The sequence below is a fragment of the Trichomonascus vanleenenianus genome, assembly GCF_965637985.1.
Source record: "Trichomonascus vanleenenianus strain CLIB 3782 genome assembly, contig: TRVA0_008S, whole genome shotgun sequence".
Taxonomy (NCBI): Eukaryota; Fungi; Ascomycota; class Dipodascomycetes; order Dipodascales; family Trichomonascaceae; genus Blastobotrys; species Blastobotrys vanleenenianus.
Window position 1 is genome coordinate 365,064 of NW_027481879.1, and position 17,631 is coordinate 382,694.

General features: G+C 50.6%; 9 protein-coding genes across 10 annotated transcripts; 5 read left to right on the forward strand and 4 right to left on the reverse strand.

The window, feature by feature from the left end:
- Positions 1-1,031: 1,031 nt before the first annotated feature.
- TRVA0_008S03290 (uncharacterized protein) lies at positions 1,032-2,458 on the forward strand (the record flags this gene model as incomplete). The annotated part of the gene is made up of 2 exons (XM_076683492.1): positions 1,032-1,077; positions 1,185-2,458. The coding sequence occupies 2 exons, from the start codon at positions 1,032-1,034 to the stop codon at positions 2,456-2,458; spliced, it is 1,320 nt and encodes a 439-aa protein (XP_076542407.1).
- A 1,272-nt stretch (positions 2,459-3,730) lies between these two features.
- On the forward strand, positions 3,731-5,154 carry TRVA0_008S03312 (uncharacterized protein; the record flags this gene model as incomplete). The annotated part of the gene is made up of 2 exons (XM_076683493.1): positions 3,731-3,776; positions 3,878-5,154. 2 exons carry the CDS (start codon positions 3,731-3,733, stop codon positions 5,152-5,154), a joined length of 1,323 nt encoding a protein of 440 aa, XP_076542408.1.
- A 189-nt stretch (positions 5,155-5,343) lies between these two features.
- TRVA0_008S03334 (uncharacterized protein) lies at positions 5,344-7,404 on the reverse strand (the record flags this gene model as incomplete). Its single annotated transcript, XM_076683494.1, has 1 exon — positions 5,344-7,404. One exon carries the CDS (start codon positions 7,402-7,404, stop codon positions 5,344-5,346), a length of 2,061 nt encoding a protein of 686 aa, XP_076542409.1.
- Positions 7,405-7,896: 492 nt separating this feature from the next.
- APS3 (Aps3p) lies at positions 7,897-8,502 on the reverse strand (the record flags this gene model as incomplete). The annotated part of the gene is made up of 2 exons (XM_076683495.1): positions 7,897-8,432; positions 8,481-8,502. 2 exons carry the CDS (start codon positions 8,500-8,502, stop codon positions 7,897-7,899), a joined length of 558 nt encoding a protein of 185 aa, XP_076542410.1.
- A 1,165-nt stretch (positions 8,503-9,667) lies between these two features.
- Positions 9,668-11,308, forward strand: MLS1 (malate synthase; the record flags this gene model as incomplete). The annotated part of the gene is made up of 1 exon (XM_076683496.1): positions 9,668-11,308. One exon carries the CDS (start codon positions 9,668-9,670, stop codon positions 11,306-11,308), a length of 1,641 nt encoding a protein of 546 aa, XP_076542411.1.
- Positions 11,309-11,818: 510 nt separating this feature from the next.
- On the forward strand, positions 11,819-12,187 carry CBP4 (Cbp4p; the record flags this gene model as incomplete). Its single annotated transcript, XM_076683497.1, has 1 exon — positions 11,819-12,187. One exon carries the CDS (start codon positions 11,819-11,821, stop codon positions 12,185-12,187), a length of 369 nt encoding a protein of 122 aa, XP_076542412.1.
- A 217-nt stretch (positions 12,188-12,404) lies between these two features.
- On the reverse strand, positions 12,405-13,808 carry ERG1 (squalene monooxygenase; the record flags this gene model as incomplete). The annotated part of the gene is made up of 1 exon (XM_076683498.1): positions 12,405-13,808. The coding sequence occupies one exon, from the start codon at positions 13,806-13,808 to the stop codon at positions 12,405-12,407; it is 1,404 nt and encodes a 467-aa protein (XP_076542413.1).
- A 1,265-nt stretch (positions 13,809-15,073) lies between these two features.
- CTR2 lies at positions 15,074-15,800 on the forward strand (the record flags this gene model as incomplete). Of its 2 annotated transcripts, none has more annotated exons than XM_076683500.1 (5): positions 15,074-15,160; positions 15,207-15,384; positions 15,433-15,550; positions 15,634-15,655; positions 15,711-15,800. In XM_076683500.1, 5 exons carry the CDS (start codon positions 15,074-15,076, stop codon positions 15,798-15,800), a joined length of 495 nt encoding a protein of 164 aa, XP_076542415.1. The 2 variants fall into 2 exon arrangements, with proteins under 2 accessions (XP_076542415.1, XP_076542414.1); XM_076683499.1 differs by having other exon boundaries at positions 15,472-15,550.
- A 90-nt stretch (positions 15,801-15,890) lies between these two features.
- Positions 15,891-17,207, reverse strand: MCH2 (MCT family MFS transporter; the record flags this gene model as incomplete). Its single annotated transcript, XM_076683501.1, has 1 exon — positions 15,891-17,207. One exon carries the CDS (start codon positions 17,205-17,207, stop codon positions 15,891-15,893), a length of 1,317 nt encoding a protein of 438 aa, XP_076542416.1.
- Between the last annotated feature and the right edge of the window lie 424 nt (positions 17,208-17,631).

Consider the following 17,631-nt stretch of genomic DNA (forward strand, 5'->3'; position numbering starts at 1 on the left):
ACACTGTACAACCCTCTCGAATGTAATCCCATACGTGTACAACGCATAAGCGTTCCTTCCCCTCTCAGGTGCATCGGCGAAATCCATCCACCGATCTCATGACGATATATCCATCCTACCTTATCCAATTGACTCACCAGTTACCCGCAGGCCCTAGCCAGCTACTGTACCCCATAATAGCCGCTCCGCTTGGGATACCCACGATAACCGGTAGGAACTCCGGCGAAAATGGCCTACTCACAGCTTGTTACATATACACAAAATGTACTGAATCTACGCTAACACTTAATAGATTTTAACCACCAAGCGGCTTGGAGCATGTTTCATTCTGGAAAAACCCAAGGCAGTTTTTCCGGACGATTGGGCGTGGGTGACGCTGGCCCGGCAGGATGAGAGTGGGCCGGAGTGGGAGGGCGCCGTTTCCAGGGCCCATCACTCGTCCAGCCCTTGTCTCGCCATGGTTCAAACTCAATTGTGTCAAGGAGCGATTTATGGCAAATGGCAAATGGTAGGGTCCTCCATGAAGAATGCTCAGGTGATTCCGGTAACATTTCGCGCTGCTCACGATATTTCTCGCCTTCGTCCGGGAAAATATCGTTCTCGGTGGCCGAAAAGCACCACGCGCGGGCGGCTCGGGATGCCTCCACTTCTTTGTTGCGCGAACCCTTGCGTCCACCCGCCTTCTATGGCCTTCTGCCCTTGTCAGCCATGGCTCCAGAGCTCAATCGACCTTGGGTGCTAAATCAATTGTACCACGAAAGATAGGTAGAGTTTTTGAGCTAATTGAACTACACTGTTTATATATACTTGGAATTGGACGAATTGGCCCCAAGAGGGGAAACCCAACAAACCTGTTCCCCTTTGCTGTTGAGTGGTGGTAAATGTATGCGCCGAATGAAAAAGCAAAATTTCAAAACAGCAGCGTTGGTTATATAAAGACCACTGGGACGCCATTTCCTTCCCTTCTTTCCTTTCACTTTTTAGTCTGCAGGCAATTGCAACCGTAAAAAAAAACCTACACAACTTATAAGATGGCTATCCAGAAGGTCCACGCTCGACAGGTCTACGACTCTCGAGGTATGTGTACCACAATTGATGAATTGAGGTGTTGAAATTTCGGACAGGACTCCAAAACACCACCAAGGTTCCATTGAAGAAAAACGAGAGGCTAACTTAAGTCGCAGGCAACCCAACTGTTGAGGTTGAGCTCACCACTGAGAAGGGCGTTTTCCGATCCATCGTGCCATCTGGTGCTTCCACCGGTGCCAACGAGGCTGTTGAGCTGCGAGACGGCGACAAGTCCAAGTGGCTCGGCAAGGGTGTCCTGACCGCCGTCAAGAACGTCAAGGAGATCATTGGCCCGGCTCTTATCAAGTCTGGCATCGCTGTCACCGAGCAGGAGAAGCTTGACAAGTTCCTGATCGACCTGGACGGTACCAAGACCAAGTCCAAGCTCGGCGCTAACGCCATTCTCGGTGTCTCCCTTGCCGCTGCTCGAGCCGCTGCCGCCGAGAAGGGTGTTCCATTGTACCAGTACCTGGGCGACCTGTCCGGCTCCAAGAAGCCATATGTGCTCCCAGTTCCATTCTTGAACGTGCTCAACGGTGGTTCCCACGCCGGTGGCGACCTTGCCTTCCAGGAGTTCATGCTTGCCCCATTGGACTTCCCAACCTTCTCTGAGGCTCTGCGAGCTGGTTCCGAGGTGTACCACGCCCTCAAGTCCCTCGCCAAGAAGAAGTACGGCACTTCTGCCGGCAACGTTGGTGACGAGGGCGGTGTTGCTCCAGATCTCAAGACTCCAGAGGAGGCTCTTGACCTCATTGTCGCTGCCATTGACCAGGCCGGCTACACTGGCAAGGTTTACATTGCCATGGACTCTGCTTCTTCTGAGTTCTACAGGAACGGCAAGTACGACTTGGACTTCAAGAACCCGAACTCTGACCAGTCCAAGTGGCTCACCGGCGAGCAGATGATTGAGCTTTACAACAACTTGATCAAGAAGTACCCAATTGTGTCTCTTGAGGACCCATTCGCCGAGGACGACTGGGAGACCTGGTCCAAGTTCAACGCCAACGTTGACGCCCACAAGACCCAGGTTGTCACCGACGACTTGACTGTCACCAACGTTGAGTTCCTGCAGCGAGCCATCAACGAAAAGGCCGGCAGTGCTCTTTTGCTCAAGGTCAACCAGATTGGTACTCTGACCGAGTCCATCCAGGCCGCCAAGATGTCCTTTGACGCCAACTGGGGTGTCATGGTCTCGCACCGATCTGGTGAGACTGAGGACGTGTTCATTGCCGACCTGGTTGTTGGTCTCCGAACCGGCCAGATCAAGACTGGTGCCCCATCCCGATCCGAGAGACTGGCCAAGTACAACCAGATTCTGCGAATCGAGGAGGAGCTCGGCGACAAGGCCATTTACGCTGGTGCCAAGTTCCACAACGCCCAGGTGCTTTAATTTATATAATTTATTTGTGAAAATCTATATTACGGCTTAATGAACATCATTTGATCTACTCTTTCTCTTTCTATTCCCAGCACATGTTCATACTTTACCTCCTAAACAGGCTTCAATCACTTCGCCGTGAAAAGCACCCGCGAATGCCCAAATGGCGTATCCCCCGCGTCACTATTGAACATTACTGTAGTCTTTTTAACAAGCTTTTCGACATTTTTTGGCCAATTGGGCACTAGAATTAACAAGATTTCAGGATTTCAGCTATACGACTGTGAAAAAAAGGTCTAAATCTATCGACTTGTTAAGTTAAGATGCTCTAAATTCTCGCAAGTTGGAGTCTATGGCCCGTGTGAGACATGTTAGCGAAAAAGTCGATGGCGCCCCGTATTTTACGACGGTCTTACGTCATTCACCGCACGTAGTTATAATCTGCTATAGCAGCAATATTATGTGGGAATTTAGACATCTCTTTTTCTTTTGCAATTGATTACCGGTAATGTACCCTACGCCATCCGGGAGTACCTTAAGGGTAGTTTGATTGCCCCACGAAAACCAGTTGGGACTGCGTAGGAGGTAAGTTGGGAGTTTGATCACCAAAGAACGAACGGTGGGAATACTGCGGAGGTAAGTAAATTCATGCTATGCTACCGGTATATTGGCCATCTCCTCTTTGATTTCCTCAATCCTGGCGTCCTGCTCCTCTTCAGTAGTTTTACCTCCGTGCACCCCGCTGGCTCATCAATAATTGCCTTTTTGAGCGTCGTGGTTGACTCGCGTGGATGCGCTCTGGATGCTTATCGGCCCCTGCAGCCCGCTAAACGGCGGCATGGACGCGACGCACTCATCAGTCCATATTTCGGACACACACCACGCTCCACTTATTTGTTGCGCGGACTCTAACACGGTCACTCCTTCTATGGGCCTTCTGCCCTTGTAAGCCATTGGCTCTGAAGTTCCATCGATGTGAACCGCTAAATCACTTGTACCACGAAAGATAGGTAGAGCTCTAGTACTAAGTTTATTGAACTAAACCGTTTACGGTATATACATGAAACTGGACGAATTGACCAAAAGAGGAAACCCAACAGGCCTGTTCCCTTTGCAGTCTAGTGGTGATAACCATGTATGGGATGAAAAAGTAATATTTCAAAACAAAGGCGTTACCAGGTATTATATAAAGACCACTGGGACGCGTTTTCCTTTCCTTTTTTCCTTTCACTTTTTTGTCTGCAGGCAATTGCAAATGTAAAAGAAACAAACAGAACATATACAATGGCTATTCAGAAAGTTCACGCTCGATATGTCTACGACTCTCGAGGTATGTAAGCTTCAATTGATGTGGGGCCCGCAAAACACCGCCGTTGGGGTGCCAAGAAGTGTCTAATCGAAAAGAAAGCAAGAGGCTAACTTAAGTCGCAGGCAACCCAACTGTTGAGGTTGAATTAACCACTGAGAAGGGCGTTTTCCGAGCGATTGTGCCATCTGGTGCTTCGACCGGCGCCTATGAGGCTGTCGAGCTACGAGATGGTGACAAGTCCAAGTGGCTCGGCAAGGGTGTCCTGACCGCCGTCAAGAACGTCAAGGAGATCATTGGCCCGGCCCTCATCAAGTCTGGCATTGCTGTCACCGAGCAGGAGAAGCTTGACAAGTTCCTGATCGACCTGGATGGTACCAAGAACAAGTCGAAGCTTGGCGCTAACGCTATTCTCGGTGTGTCCCTCGCTGCTTCCCGAGCCGCTGCCGCCGAGAAGGGCATTCCATTGTACCAGTACATCAGCGACTTGGCTGGCTCCAAGAAGCCATATGTGCTCCCAGTTCCATTCATGAACGTGCTCAACGGGGGTGAACATGCCGGTGGCGACCTGGCCTTTCAGGAGTTCATGCTTGCTCCATTGAACTTCCCGTCCTACTCTGAGGCTCTCCGAGCTAACACCGAGGTGTACCACGCCCTCAAGTCCCTCGCCAAGAAGAAGTACGGCACTTCTGCCGGCAACGTTGGTGACGAGGGCGGTGTTGCTCCAGATCTCAAGACTCCAGATGAGGCCCTTGACCTCATTGTCGCTGCCATTGACCAGGCCGGCTACACTGGCAAGGTTTTCATTGGCATGGACCCTGCTCCCTCTTCGTTCACCAAGAACAAGACCAAATACGATTTGGATTTCAAGAATCCAAACTCTGACCCGTCCAAGTGGCTCACCGGCGACCAGATGATTGATCTTTACAAAAAATTGCTCAAGAAGTATCCAATTGTTTCTCTTGAGGACCCCTTCGGCGAGGATGACTGGGAGACGTGGACCAAGTTCAACGCCAATATTGATGCCCACAAGCTCCAGATTATGGCTGACGACTTGACCGTCACCAACGTTGAGTTTTTGCAGCGAGCCATCAACGAAAAGGCCGGAAATGCTCAGTTGCTCAAGGTCAACCAAATTGGTACTTTGACCGAGTCTATCCAGTGCTGTAAGATGGCTTATGCCGCCAATTGGGGTGTTCAAGTCTCGCACCGATCTGGTGAGACTGAGGACGTGTTCATCGCGGACCTGGTCGTTGGTCTCCGAACCGGTCAGATCAAGACTGGTGCCGCAAGCCGAAGCGAGCGACTCGCCAAGTACAACCAGATTCTGCGAATTGAGGAGGAGCTCGGCGACAAGGCCATCTACGCTGGTGCCAAGTTCCACTCCGGCCAGGTGCTTTAATTTATATATAATTTATTTTGGAAAATCTAACCTGGTATATGACGGCTTATTTGAATCTCCTTTGATCTACTACTCTTCCCTTTTTTCTGGGAGTGCGGTATCCGGTACCCACGCTTCGTATATTTCCGTGCTATATATCGGAAATATCGCAAGGAGTGATCTATTCATGCTATGCTACCGGTATATTGATCATATTGTCCTCGCAATTCGCAGGCATGCCATAGGACATATCCCTGCCAGCATCCGGCCATGCTGTACCTCCATGTTTAATCTCGCAAAGCACCACCCGTCGTCAAATACTTTATACACCAAAACCTGCTCGCCGCGATTGAGTATCAGCTCGTCTTCCAACTGAGGACTGTAGTGGTATATAGCATCATAGAGAATCGGAGTGGTAATGCTGATCTCCTCTTTAACCTCCTCAGTTCTGGCGCCATGCTCCTCTTCAGCAGGTTTACCTCCGTACCCTGCCGGCTCGTCAATAATTGCCTTCTTGAGCTTCGTGGTCGTCGACTCGCTGGACGCGCTGTAGAAGCTTATGGGCCGCTGGAGCCCACTAAGCGGCGGCGAGGAGGCACTCGTCAGTCTATAATTCGCCGTTTCTTCAGAAATGTGCGAGTGCTGCGGCCGAAATCCTTGCTGGGGCAGTATTTCAGACAGGTGGTTCTTTTTCTTCTTTTTGCTGCGATTCGGAGACGAAGGCGACCGATAATAGTATCCTGACGCAAACCATTCGCCGGTCCCCGGAGTGCGAGGAGTCTGGTAATTGGACTCGGGCGTGGTATGCGACGGGGATGTTTTTGCGGTGTGATGGCTCAACTCAGCAGCGGTTGCGGGTGTAGTAGGAGTACTGCCCGCACTGCTTTGCCTTGGTTTTTTGTTGACATTGAGAGGCCGCGAAGGCTTGAGAATGGGCACACCATCCCTGTCGATCTCCATTGATTCGTTGAGTCGGCGCATTGGTGAGCGATCAGGTACACGGGGTGTAAGAAGATCAAGCGGGATGTCAAATGGCAGAGGAGGTGGAGACACAGATCGTGTTGATCCTGTTGCCATCTGGCTCTTTGGCGTAACCGGCACTGATTCTGGCGGCGAATACGCCACTGGAGAGTTGAACAAGCTCGAAGTTCGCTTTGGATTCGTGGGCAGCGGCTTATCGAGAATGCGGTTGCGACGGGCTTTTGAAGATATGCTGTTTTCTTCAGAGAGAGTTACCCACGACGACTCACGTCGGATACTTCCAATTCCTCCTCTTAGGGGAAAATTGATGTTGCGAAAGTTGATTAACGAGTGGATAGAGCTCGAGCTCGACTTTTGCGATGATGACCATTGGCGAGGGGTGACCCACGCCTCCGAGAGAGGCTCATTATTGTTATAATTGTTGTTTTTGTTATTATACCGCCGCGGAGACGATATCGGGCTCCCCAGCTTTTGAGCCGGTTTGGCCTTCCTCGTCGCGGATGGTGAATGGTTGAAATGGTACAGAGATTTCTCGCTCGACGGAGGAGTAGCTCTTTCGGCGCCCGATTTTTGGTCTGCCGAGGATGACTGCGATCCCTTCAATTGGTCGACACTAGCGTGCTGTGAGTAAATGCTACCCGACTCATTTGTTGAGATGTAGGACGCTCTCGTTCTGTCGAAAAAAAGCACCGACTGCCATACAAACGGCGAATTACGAATGTCCAACGTGAGGCGAGGCGTAGGACCTGCTGAGGGCGGCGAAGGATGCTCGAGCAATGGAGCGTCTGATTGCGGCGATTTGAATAACTTTGCAAAAGGACTGCCTTTCTTCTGCCTTTTTTGAGCATTGGGCAGAGCTTGAGGGGTCCGATAATTCTTGGGCAACCTTTGCGGCTTGGGCGTGCGTGGATCAGGGCTTATCGTCTTTTGTCTGGTTCTCGTATTCTTCTTCTTCTTCTTCTTTTTCTTCTTCTTTTTATCCGGTGAACTCCTATCGTGTGCGTTAGTACGTTTGAATATGGGCATTCCGTCTTCGAATTTCTGGGGCTTTGCTCTTTTCAAGGAGAGTCTTTCGGGGATTGTTTGAGCAGCCTTATTTCTGGCTTCCATGTAGTCTTCGACGCGGCGGCGCTGTCTATCTACGTACTTGGCTCGTTGAATGGTTTTCTGCCGACGGATAGACCAGATCAACCAGAGGATGCTTCCGCCCACGACGACGGCAATGGGCACGACAATTGCAATGATCCATTTGTACGAAAAGCTGCCGCTACGCTTGGTCATGGTGGACATACCCAGCGAGGGACATGAATAAAAAGATGAGAAAGCACCAAAAAAGAGGCTCGATTATCAGAGGAAGAAAGAGAGGAATCTGGCATTGAACAAAGTGTTGCACCTACAGTACGCCTCTGCAGATTCCAAAAAAAGGTGTCACAGCCAAATATCTGACACAATGGATCTATTTCTTGTCTACTTGACCACCAGCGAGGGAAGAAACAACCATCCACGGCATGCTATATCGCGAGCATCTGACACACGGGCTGAGTGGTTTTCACAGGGCTCTCTCAGCATGTCTAGCGTCAACGGTTTGCAAATTGACCACATCATCTCAACGAGTTTCATCGGGTGTGTTTCAATATCCATGGCGGATGAAACACAAGGCAGATATTACTGTACTACTGGTAGTAGGATAAAGTTATTTTGCAAACCCTTTCCAACGTACCAACAGAGATTGTTGGATGAGAAGAGGGAAGGCTACCGAGCGATTACTGGCATCAAAGGGAACTACCGCGTGGGCCAGATCTTGCCGTCACGGGCCATTGCTTGGAATGCAGAAGTAGCGTTGGAGAATGCTCTGGAGATCGACGAGTCTCCCTTAGGTCCTAGGTTGCCTCTGTTCGCCTCATCTACGGCTGCGACGATTTTGTTGATGTTGGTTTCAACCACCAGGCCACCTTGGATGATTTCGCCCAGCACGGTCTGCAGCACCTGCCAGCCAAACACGAGGTCAAGCTCACAAACGTTTTCAAAGCAGCGGTCCAGGCTCTCTACGAAGACCTGGATGAGATCCAGGATGCCTAGCTCGGACTCCTGGTCATCGACGATGAACACAAAGTAGAGCGTAGCGTAGTGTCTATAAATTACTCGGATCACATCATCCTCCATGCCTTCCAGCAGAAGAGGGGGTGGAGTTAAGAAGCTGCACTGGTTGGCAGAACGAGATGATAGAATTGAATGCACTTGTTTCAGCAGCAGACTTTGGGTTTGGAGGTCTACTGGGGTATAAAACTTGGTCAGTCTAGGCAGACCAGAGTTGTTCACTTTCCAGGGGGGGTTAGCGGGTCCTCAGAAATCACCAAGATGCTTACCTATCATCACCGAGTGGATCATCTTTGAACTTGCCCAGGAATAACGCTAACAGGGCATTCGAGGTACTTCAATTGGTGTATGTATTCTCTATGGAAGGCTGTAGTGTTCTGTGTCCAACGCGGTGGCTGTTTAATTTTGATTTTTGGTGTTGTAACGCGCGCGCGGTTGGGAGCTTTCAAAATCACCAGCTATGCACGGCTGTGCAAACCCATACTAAGAGAGCCAAATCCGAGGTCAAGCTCACAAACGTTCTCAAAGCAGCGCTCGCTCGCGGTATATACTGTACATAATGGTGTATAAGGTACGGTATAAACGGGTGAGGTTGTAAGGACCCTCCGCGAAGCGGAACTAAGGGGGGTTTGGGGGCGATGCCCCCCAAGAAAGGCAATGATAGGTGGGTTTTTTTTGGCATGTGAGGCGGGCGCCTAACTTGGGGGGAGATAAGAACGGTACATCCTCGGAATAACTGAACCGCGGAGTAAAGGAGGTGACAAAAAATCTGGGGTCAGGCCGAAAAACTGCCCCCCAAGTGGAACTGAGTACAACTGCAACAGGTGTCTAATGACAGCGAGCATTATGCCTAGGGCCCGGAACAAGCCCGGCATTCCCCACGAAATTCACATGGGCGGATAAACTTCGAGTTTGTGGAGACTCATCTCAACCCCAGCATTGGTGTTTGCTACGGCCGCTGCTATTGGCTATCTCCCGGGAGCTGATTGATTGACCCCGATTATGGGAAACTTGCCAAACTTTTGATCCATCCAAAAGAACAACCAAAGACTTTGGCGAATGACAAAGGATCACTACAATATCCCCACCATGCCAATACGGTTTAACCGATACGGTTCGTTAACATGGTTTGCCTCAGAGCCTATACCCAGCGTCGAGCATGGCGACGATAACGAACCGCAATCGGCTTTCGGATCCGAGACGGGGCACGATATTTACACGGATCGCCCCGAGTGTGGAGTACGGCTTGTGGGGGGCCCCGGTTGTCCGGCCGAAAGGGCAAAAAGATAACTACAGCCTTGCGAACCGAGGCCATCGAGACACACCTGCCTGCGATAGGCACCTAGGTGGATTGTCGGAAAAGGCCGACTGGGGATATATATATGAGCCCCAGGGCCCCAGTTTTTTTTTCTAACTCTTGTTTCCCTTGAAAGTTAAATTTCAGAGATCACACACAATGGTTGCTACTATCCCATCTATGATTAAGGGCGTCGAGCACGCGCCAATCCCCGATAGTGCTAAGAAGATCTTCACCCCAGAGGCGGTTGCGTTCCTGGCGACTCTGCACCGAACCTTTGATGGCCGGCGACAGGAGCTGCTGGCTGCCCGAGTCGAACGACAGAAGCGAATTGACGCCGGTGAGCTGCCAGACTTCCTGCCCCAGACCAAGCACATCCGAGAGGACCCTACCTGGCAGGGCCCAAAGCTGGCTCCTGGTCTCGAGGACCGACGAGTCGAGATCACTGGTCCTACCGACCGAAAGATGGTCATCAATGCGCTCAATGCCAACGTCTACACCTACATGTCTGACTTTGAGGACTCGACCGCCCCAACCTGGCTCAACCAGGTGACGGGCCAGGTCAACCTCTACGACGCAGTGCGACGAGAGATCTCGCTCGAGTCCAACGGAAAGACGTACAAGCTTAACACTGATCGATCTAAGATGCAACTGAAGCGAATTCCAACCCTCATTGTGCGACCACGAGGCTGGCACCTCGACGAGGCCCACTTTTTGGTCGACGGTCAGCCCATTTCCGGCGGTCTGTTCGACTTTGGTCTCTATTTCTTCCACAACGCCTTTGAGTCCATCAACCAGGGCTTTGGGCCGTACTTCTACTTGCCAAAGATGGAGTCCCACCTCGAGGCACGACTCTGGAACGACGTTTTCCGACTGGCCCAGGACTGGATCGGCATGCCCCGAGGCACCATCCGAGGTACCGTCCTCATTGAGACCATTTTGGCTGTTTTCGAGATGGACGAGATCATCTACGAGCTGCGAGAGCACTCCTCGGGCTTGAACTGCGGCCGATGGGACTACATCTTCTCTTATATTAAGAAGCTGCGAAACCACCCAGAGTTCACGCTTGCCGAGCGAAATGATGTCACCATGAAGGTGCCATTCATGCACGCCTACGTCCAGCTGCTTATCAAGACCTGCCACCGACGAGGCGTCCACGCTATGGGTGGCATGGCTGCCCAGATTCCAATCAAGAACGATGAGGCTGCCAACAAGAAGGCTATGGAGGGTGTCTACGCCGACAAGCTGCGAGAAGTTACTGCTGGCCACGACGGTACCTGGGTCGCCCACCCACAGCTTGCTGAGATTGCCCTTGAGGTGTTCAACAAGCACATGCCTACTCCAAACCAGATCTTCCGACGACGCGAGGAGGTCAATGTCACCGCCCGAGACTTGCTCAACCCATACATTCCAGGCGGCAAGATCACTGAGGCTGGCATCCGAAAGAACCTCTATATTGGCCTTGGTTACATGGAGGCTTGGCTGCGAGGCGTTGGCTGTGTTCCAATCAACTTTTTGATGGAGGACGCTGCTACTGCTGAGGTCTCCCGTGCCCAGCTCAACCAGTGGGTCAAGAACTCTGTTGTCACCAAGGAGGGTAAGAAGTGCACCAAGGAGTACGTTCTGGGTCTCCTCAAGGAGGAGGTTGAGAAGCTCAAGAAGACTGCTCCAGCCGGCAACCAGTTCCAGAAGGCTGCCGAGTACCTTGCTCCAGAGATCACTGACGAGCACTACAGCGACTTCTTGACCACTTTGCTCTACCCAGCTATCCAGACCCACCGAGGTTCTCAGCGACTGTAATTGTGTCGTCTGTGTGAAAAAAAAATATAGTTTTTTTTTTAATTTTTTATTTTGCATCGCATGAGTTTTTATGAATGAATGAAATTTCAACAATCTCCCCCTACCTACTATCTACGCCTAAGCAGTTACAGCTGCCATTAAGGCTTTGTATATTATCCAGTTGATCAAATATTGGACCAGTTCCCCCAACCCCCCCCTGGGCCTCCTATACAAGGAGAGGCGTTACGACCTCCGCGAAGTGGAGCTCGAATATACTTTGCTAGTACAGTAGTAACCTGGGGGGACCAGTCCCCCCAGACCCCCCTGGGGCTCCGCTTCGCGGAGATTAGTGGACATCAATTGGGCAAGGGAACCCTCCGCGAAGCGGAGCTATTGGAGCTCGAGGGCTGGCCCTCGAATAGTAGTCCACTACTATAGTTGTCGTTGAGCCGCACGCCGCACGAAAAATTAAATGAGGTGATCCTCCCACTTACGGTAGACACCACCAATATACCAGTACCAACGTATAATATGGGACGAATGTTTAAAGCCCTGCTTGGGGGCGGATCCGTTGTCGGGTTCGGCTACCTGTTGATGAAATACACTACTCCTACAGACGAAGAGCTGATCAACGCTCTCTCTCCGGAACTGCGGAAGAAGTACGAGGAGGAGAAGGAGATTCGACGAGAGCAGAACCGGCTACTGCGAGAGCGCATTGAACAGCAGGCCAAGAGCTCTGATCCGCTTTGGAAGATTGAGAGAAAGGACCACATGAAGGACGAGATGGAGCGGGAGCGTATGATTCGACAGAAAGTCGTCCAGGCGCGGATTGACAACGAAGTTAACGCTGAGAAGGAGCGAATGCGACAGCTTGCCAAGGAGGAAGAGGAGTCGCGGTAAACTTGTAAATAAATTTCTAAATTGTCATATTATTTATTAATTAGTCGTAAATCGTGAATCAGCATCCAGTGCTGAATTATTAACTGTTGCTTTACCATTGGCTACCATATCCATAGACAGTAACCTCTCCATAGAGGGGACGGGGGTCTATAGAGGGTAATCTCTCCACAGATGGGGAGGGTAATGGTAATCGGTTAGTCTACCCAGTAGTTACAGATTACCACCACTTCGCCTCTTCCCACATCATGGGCAGGAAGACGACACACGCAGTCCAGATGACCGTGAACATTTGCAGGAACGCCTTGGGGAAGCCCACAATGCCGTGGTCAAACAGATTGAGGAAGATGGCATAGAAAGCGACCTGGAAGAAGTGGCAGAAGAGCACAAAAGGCCGGGGAAGGACACCGGCAAGCAGGGACACTGGCCCGTCGATGCACGGACCGCCAAGCTCAAAGTACCGGAAGCAGCCCTTCCGTAGAATTTCCAAGTTCTCATCACTTCCAGCAAAGAGCGAGTAGAGCGCCTGGGCAAGGACGTTAATAACAGAACCAAGCTGTTTTCGCTGCCAAAAGAACTTGTGTAGCTGCCGGTCCACGGCCTGGGCATTGGCAAGATCTGGCACAAGTTCTGGCCTCAAAAGATCAAGCAACAATACAGTATCGCTGAGAGCCACGGTCATGCCGCCTCCGGTTAGCGGGTGTCGGATATTAAGCGCATCGCCGAGAAGAACAAGCCCCACCGTCTGGGTGACGCCAGCAGGCAGGAACTGCGCAGCCATAGTACGAATTCGCTGCGTCGCAAGGGCCTTGGCGAACGAAGGCTTGATGGACTCGGGTAGATAAGGCATGACGTTTCCCTCGAGGTGTCGCTTTAGTTCGCCGGTACCATTAGATGGCATCTTTCCCGCGATATCACAGAGAATTCGCGTCTCGTGGGTGCCTACCTGGTACACGAGAATAGGCTGGTGGCTCTTGCCAATGATAACGTGGCCGTGTCGAGGCGCTGGCAGGTCAGCATCCTCGAGTATGAGCCCGGCAAAATGCGACTTGACGACCGGCCGCTTCGAGGTGTATTCCTTTCGGAACTTGGACTGAATTCCGTCCGACATGACGGTCAGCTTGGCAAAGTAGTGTCTCTCGGTTCCGGCCCGGTCCACAGTCTTCACGCCCAGGACGTGGTTCGTGTGCGGGTTCCTAATGACCTGGGTCACGGACGCCTCCAGGAATTCCACGTTCTTGGTCTCCTGGGCCGCCTTTCGCAGGTTCATAACGAACCGCCCGTGGTGGAACGACCGGCCCTTGACTCGCGGGCCCTTTGGCGCCTGCGGATCAATGAGCGGGTATGGGATATGGACGGGCTTCCCGCAGTAAATGACTTCATAGCCGTCCACCTCAACGGCGTCGATGCCCTCAACACAGCTCTCGAGCCCCAGCTTCTTGAGGGCTCGCATTCCACCAGGCTGCAGCAGCTCGCCGACGATTCGGTCTGGCTCCTTGAGGTCTCGCTCGACGACGAGCACTGATCTGCCCTGCTTGCCGAAGCCAGACGCGATCGCAGGACCCGCGATGCCTGCTCCGACGACAATGACGTCGAACTCTCGGTTATCCTCGGGGGCTGTCATCTGCTACTTCTGGGGGTAGTCTGGTTTCAGGGGGTGTATCCCTAATATATTCCAATGAACGAGAATATATATGTGCCAAGCAGCTATAAATATGAAATGTAGAATACGTCTGCGAGATTTATATAAATCTGCCGAGCCCCTGTTAGTATATCGCGTGAGGTTGAAGTTTTGGATGCTCCGAAAAAAAAGTAGTCTTTTTTTTCAGCAAAAATATGAGACGTGAATGTGAATATTGCACCACTACGCCGCTTTTCCACACAGCCTCACTGGGCCCCTTTTTTTCTCGTAGGAGGGCCCTGGAAGTTTTGTCGTACGTTTTTTTTTTTTACTTTGGTCCGTAGGAATGTATTCTCCACTCCACATTCGTTCTGCAGAGCATGGCATTTAGCCGTTTTTGAGCAACCGGTCGTTCCACCCCGTTGGATTGATTGCGTGAGACTTAATTGTGCCCTTACAGGAATCTTCCGGAGTGACGTCTGCCTCTTTTTGGAGCATTACTGCGTCTGTGATATGATTCCATAGATATGGATTCTTTTAGCAGAGGGTCTTTGGTATCCTTAGCGCCCTTTAGTATCTTCTAGTACCCTTTAGTACCCTTTGTGCATGGTTGAGATTGCCGAATTTAAGCTTTTGGTGAAATAGGCTATAGTCGACGGACGTAAAGTCAGCAATATTAATTCATTCCCGGTCAGAGCACCACAATTATGGGCTTTTTGTCATGTACTACTACTCTACTCCTCGTGGTGTCTGCTCATCGTTGGCCAACTCCGTTCGCCAATATTACTGATATCTACTTAATGACATTCTTATACCGAGTTTCATGAGTTTGTTCCTCCTGTAACCAGCTTTTACAGCCCTGTTGGGACTTTTTGTTACACCACGCCATCTTGTTACAGCAGCTTGTTACAGTGTAACAAGACTACGTAATCTCTCGCGTCATTTTCGAGGGCCAGCCCTCGAGCTCCCGTAGCTCCGCTTCGCGCAACGGAGCCACAGGAGGGTTCAGGGGGACTGGTCCCCCCATTGTCACCAGGGAGGAAGTGTGTATTCAACTATTACTATTGCCGCATTAATCGACTACTACCAGTACGTACGAACGGTAGTACGCCGGATATTTCGTATAGTAGCTGCAGGCCAAAGCGGTTGGGGGTGGGCGTCGGGATCATCTCCACCATCTATCGATACCGCCTACCTCTACCAGTACAGTAGCCGATATAGTACCAATATAGCTATAGTGAGAGATGGAAATGGATCACAGTATGCACATGGCCCACGATATGGGCATGGACCATGGAAATATGGGCCACGGAGGCATGGACCATGGCGATATGGGCCCCATGTGCAGTATGAACGTATGTTTTACCCCTGTAGGGTTGTATCCCCGTGCTCATAGGTTAGATGATATTCACCTGGGACACTGATAATCTCTGTATCGTGTTCAAGTGGTGGCACATCCAAACGACAATTGGATTGTGGCTGAGTCTCCTGGCGATTGTGGGCCTTGGTGCCGGCTACGAGTTCCTGAGATATCGCTCGCGTGTCCTGGACTCCCAGACCTTGGAGCCTCAGACGAGAAGTAAGTATGACACCGTTAATTGGCCTCCAATTAACAGAGTCCATCCAGACGAAACCAATTATAGTACTGTTGAGCTGACTCCACCAGACGTTTCTGGTAGCCCCCGCCAGAAAATCGCCCGTTCCGCTTTCTACGCGTTCCAAGTCGCCTATTCTTTCTTTCTCATGTACGTATTATCTATTACTTCCTGGTACAGCTACTGGTAGCTATTGGCGTGTTGTTACTAACGCAATTTTTTTTTGTTTTTAGGCTGATTTTTATGACCTATAACGTATGTCAATTGAGAGTGATTCCAGGGTTGTTTTTTTTGCTAACTGTGTCATTAGGGATGGGCTATGCTTGCAGTTACTGCTGGCGCGTTTGTTGGGTTCTATATCTGGGGCGAAAGGTCCTCCCGTGGCATGGCTTGCCATTAGGTAGTTCGCGTAAACGTCATAATAGCATTCTAAGTCATCCTAGATCTCAATCGTTATCTAGAAATCAGGCTTGGTAAATTCCACTAATATCTAAATCTTCAATGCCCATTTCCTCTCCGAGCCAACAATCAACCTCTGCACAAACATGGTTGTTGCACTGAAGCAGAACACCGCGCCCGCGTATATAATCGCATTAGTGTAGGCCGCTGGCTTCGATGCATCCGACTTGATAAACAACCCGGCAATTGGCGAGCCAAGCATGGTGCCGAGCCCCCTCGAAGCATATGTAAGTCCAGTAATCGCCTGGAAATTCTGAACCCCAAACATTTCAACGAGGCACGCCGGCAGCAGCGCGATAATTGGGCCCGAGAACATGCCATTCAAAATGACAAATGTTAGAAAAACTGGCCGAGATGGAACGAGCCACAGCGCAAACGTCGTTACAGTTGTAGCAAGGCAACAGAATAGCAGCATGTTGAAGCGCCCCAGCTCATCTCCCAGGTACCCAAACACGATCTTCGACGCGGCGTTGACTGCATTGTTTAATCCAATGAATAACGCGCCCTGTGATGCACTAAAACCGAGAGTTTTGCCGTATGACGACATGTAGACTAAGGGGATGAGATACCCAGCAGCTTGAAATACGTTGCCAGAAATATGCAGCGCAAACTTTCGGCTCCTCAGTATCTGTGGATTCAATATGCTAGTGCGATTCTGGGCCGACAGAGATTTGGGGTGGACATACACCATTCTACTCGCAATCGTTGCCACAGAAAATGCAATAATGCCAAGTATTCGCAGAGCCATTGGCCAGGCCATACGACTAAGCAGCATTCTGCTAAAGGGACCCATAGCTAAGCCTCCTATACCGGTACCAGAGAATGCAATTCCAAGAGCAATCCCTCGGCGCTTTTCAAAATACTGTGGGGCGTATGATATCGGGGGCATGAAGAGGAACGACGAGCCAATGCCATATAGTCCACCCTGGGTAAGTGCAAATTGATATACTTGTGAGCTAAAGCTCGCTAGTACCATCCCCAATCCCATCAGTAGGGCACCTGAAAACATAACTAGTCGAGGACCGAATCTTCGGCACAGTGGAACAGTAATAACACCACACATGTACGTCAGCGATGTCGCCATTGCGCCAATAATTGACACTTCGGCCGCAGTAGCATGTTGCAATGGCCCCGAGGAGCTGGTGTAGAAGTCCTGGAACACGCCAAATGTGAATCCCACGCCCATTGCAACGAAGTTGCACAGAAAGGACGCGAGAATTATCAGCATGCCCTTGATTCTAAGGGTACGGTCCACCGGATTTACTGGACTATCCCTGTCAGCTACATCTGCAAGCTCGATATCTTGATTCATTACTGCAGGTAATCGTTCAAGCATGAACTCGTCCATATATCTATGAATTTATAAGTATTTAAATCTGCAACCCCGCCGAGCGGAGAATTTCGGGATCCGCATGTGGAGCGGAGCAATTCAAACACCGATGGATAGTACAGCTGCAATTGAAACTGCATATGTATAACCGATCCTCATAATTACAAAAAAAGCGGCGGTAAAAGCTTATAAATTATGGCCACATAAATCGATGTCCTTATAAGTGCCAATCAATTAATTGATATAGAGTATATAGAGCTCGTCATGAGTATAACGTTCGCGCACGCGCGCGGTCCGCGGATCAATGGGATCTGCATGCATGCCGCATGTACACGGTTGGAAAAATCCCCGATTTTTACTATGGGAGCGGGTTGGGAGTTTACTATGGTGAAAATTGGGAGTTTACTATGGGGCGGGGGGAAAATTTACTATGGGGAGGGTT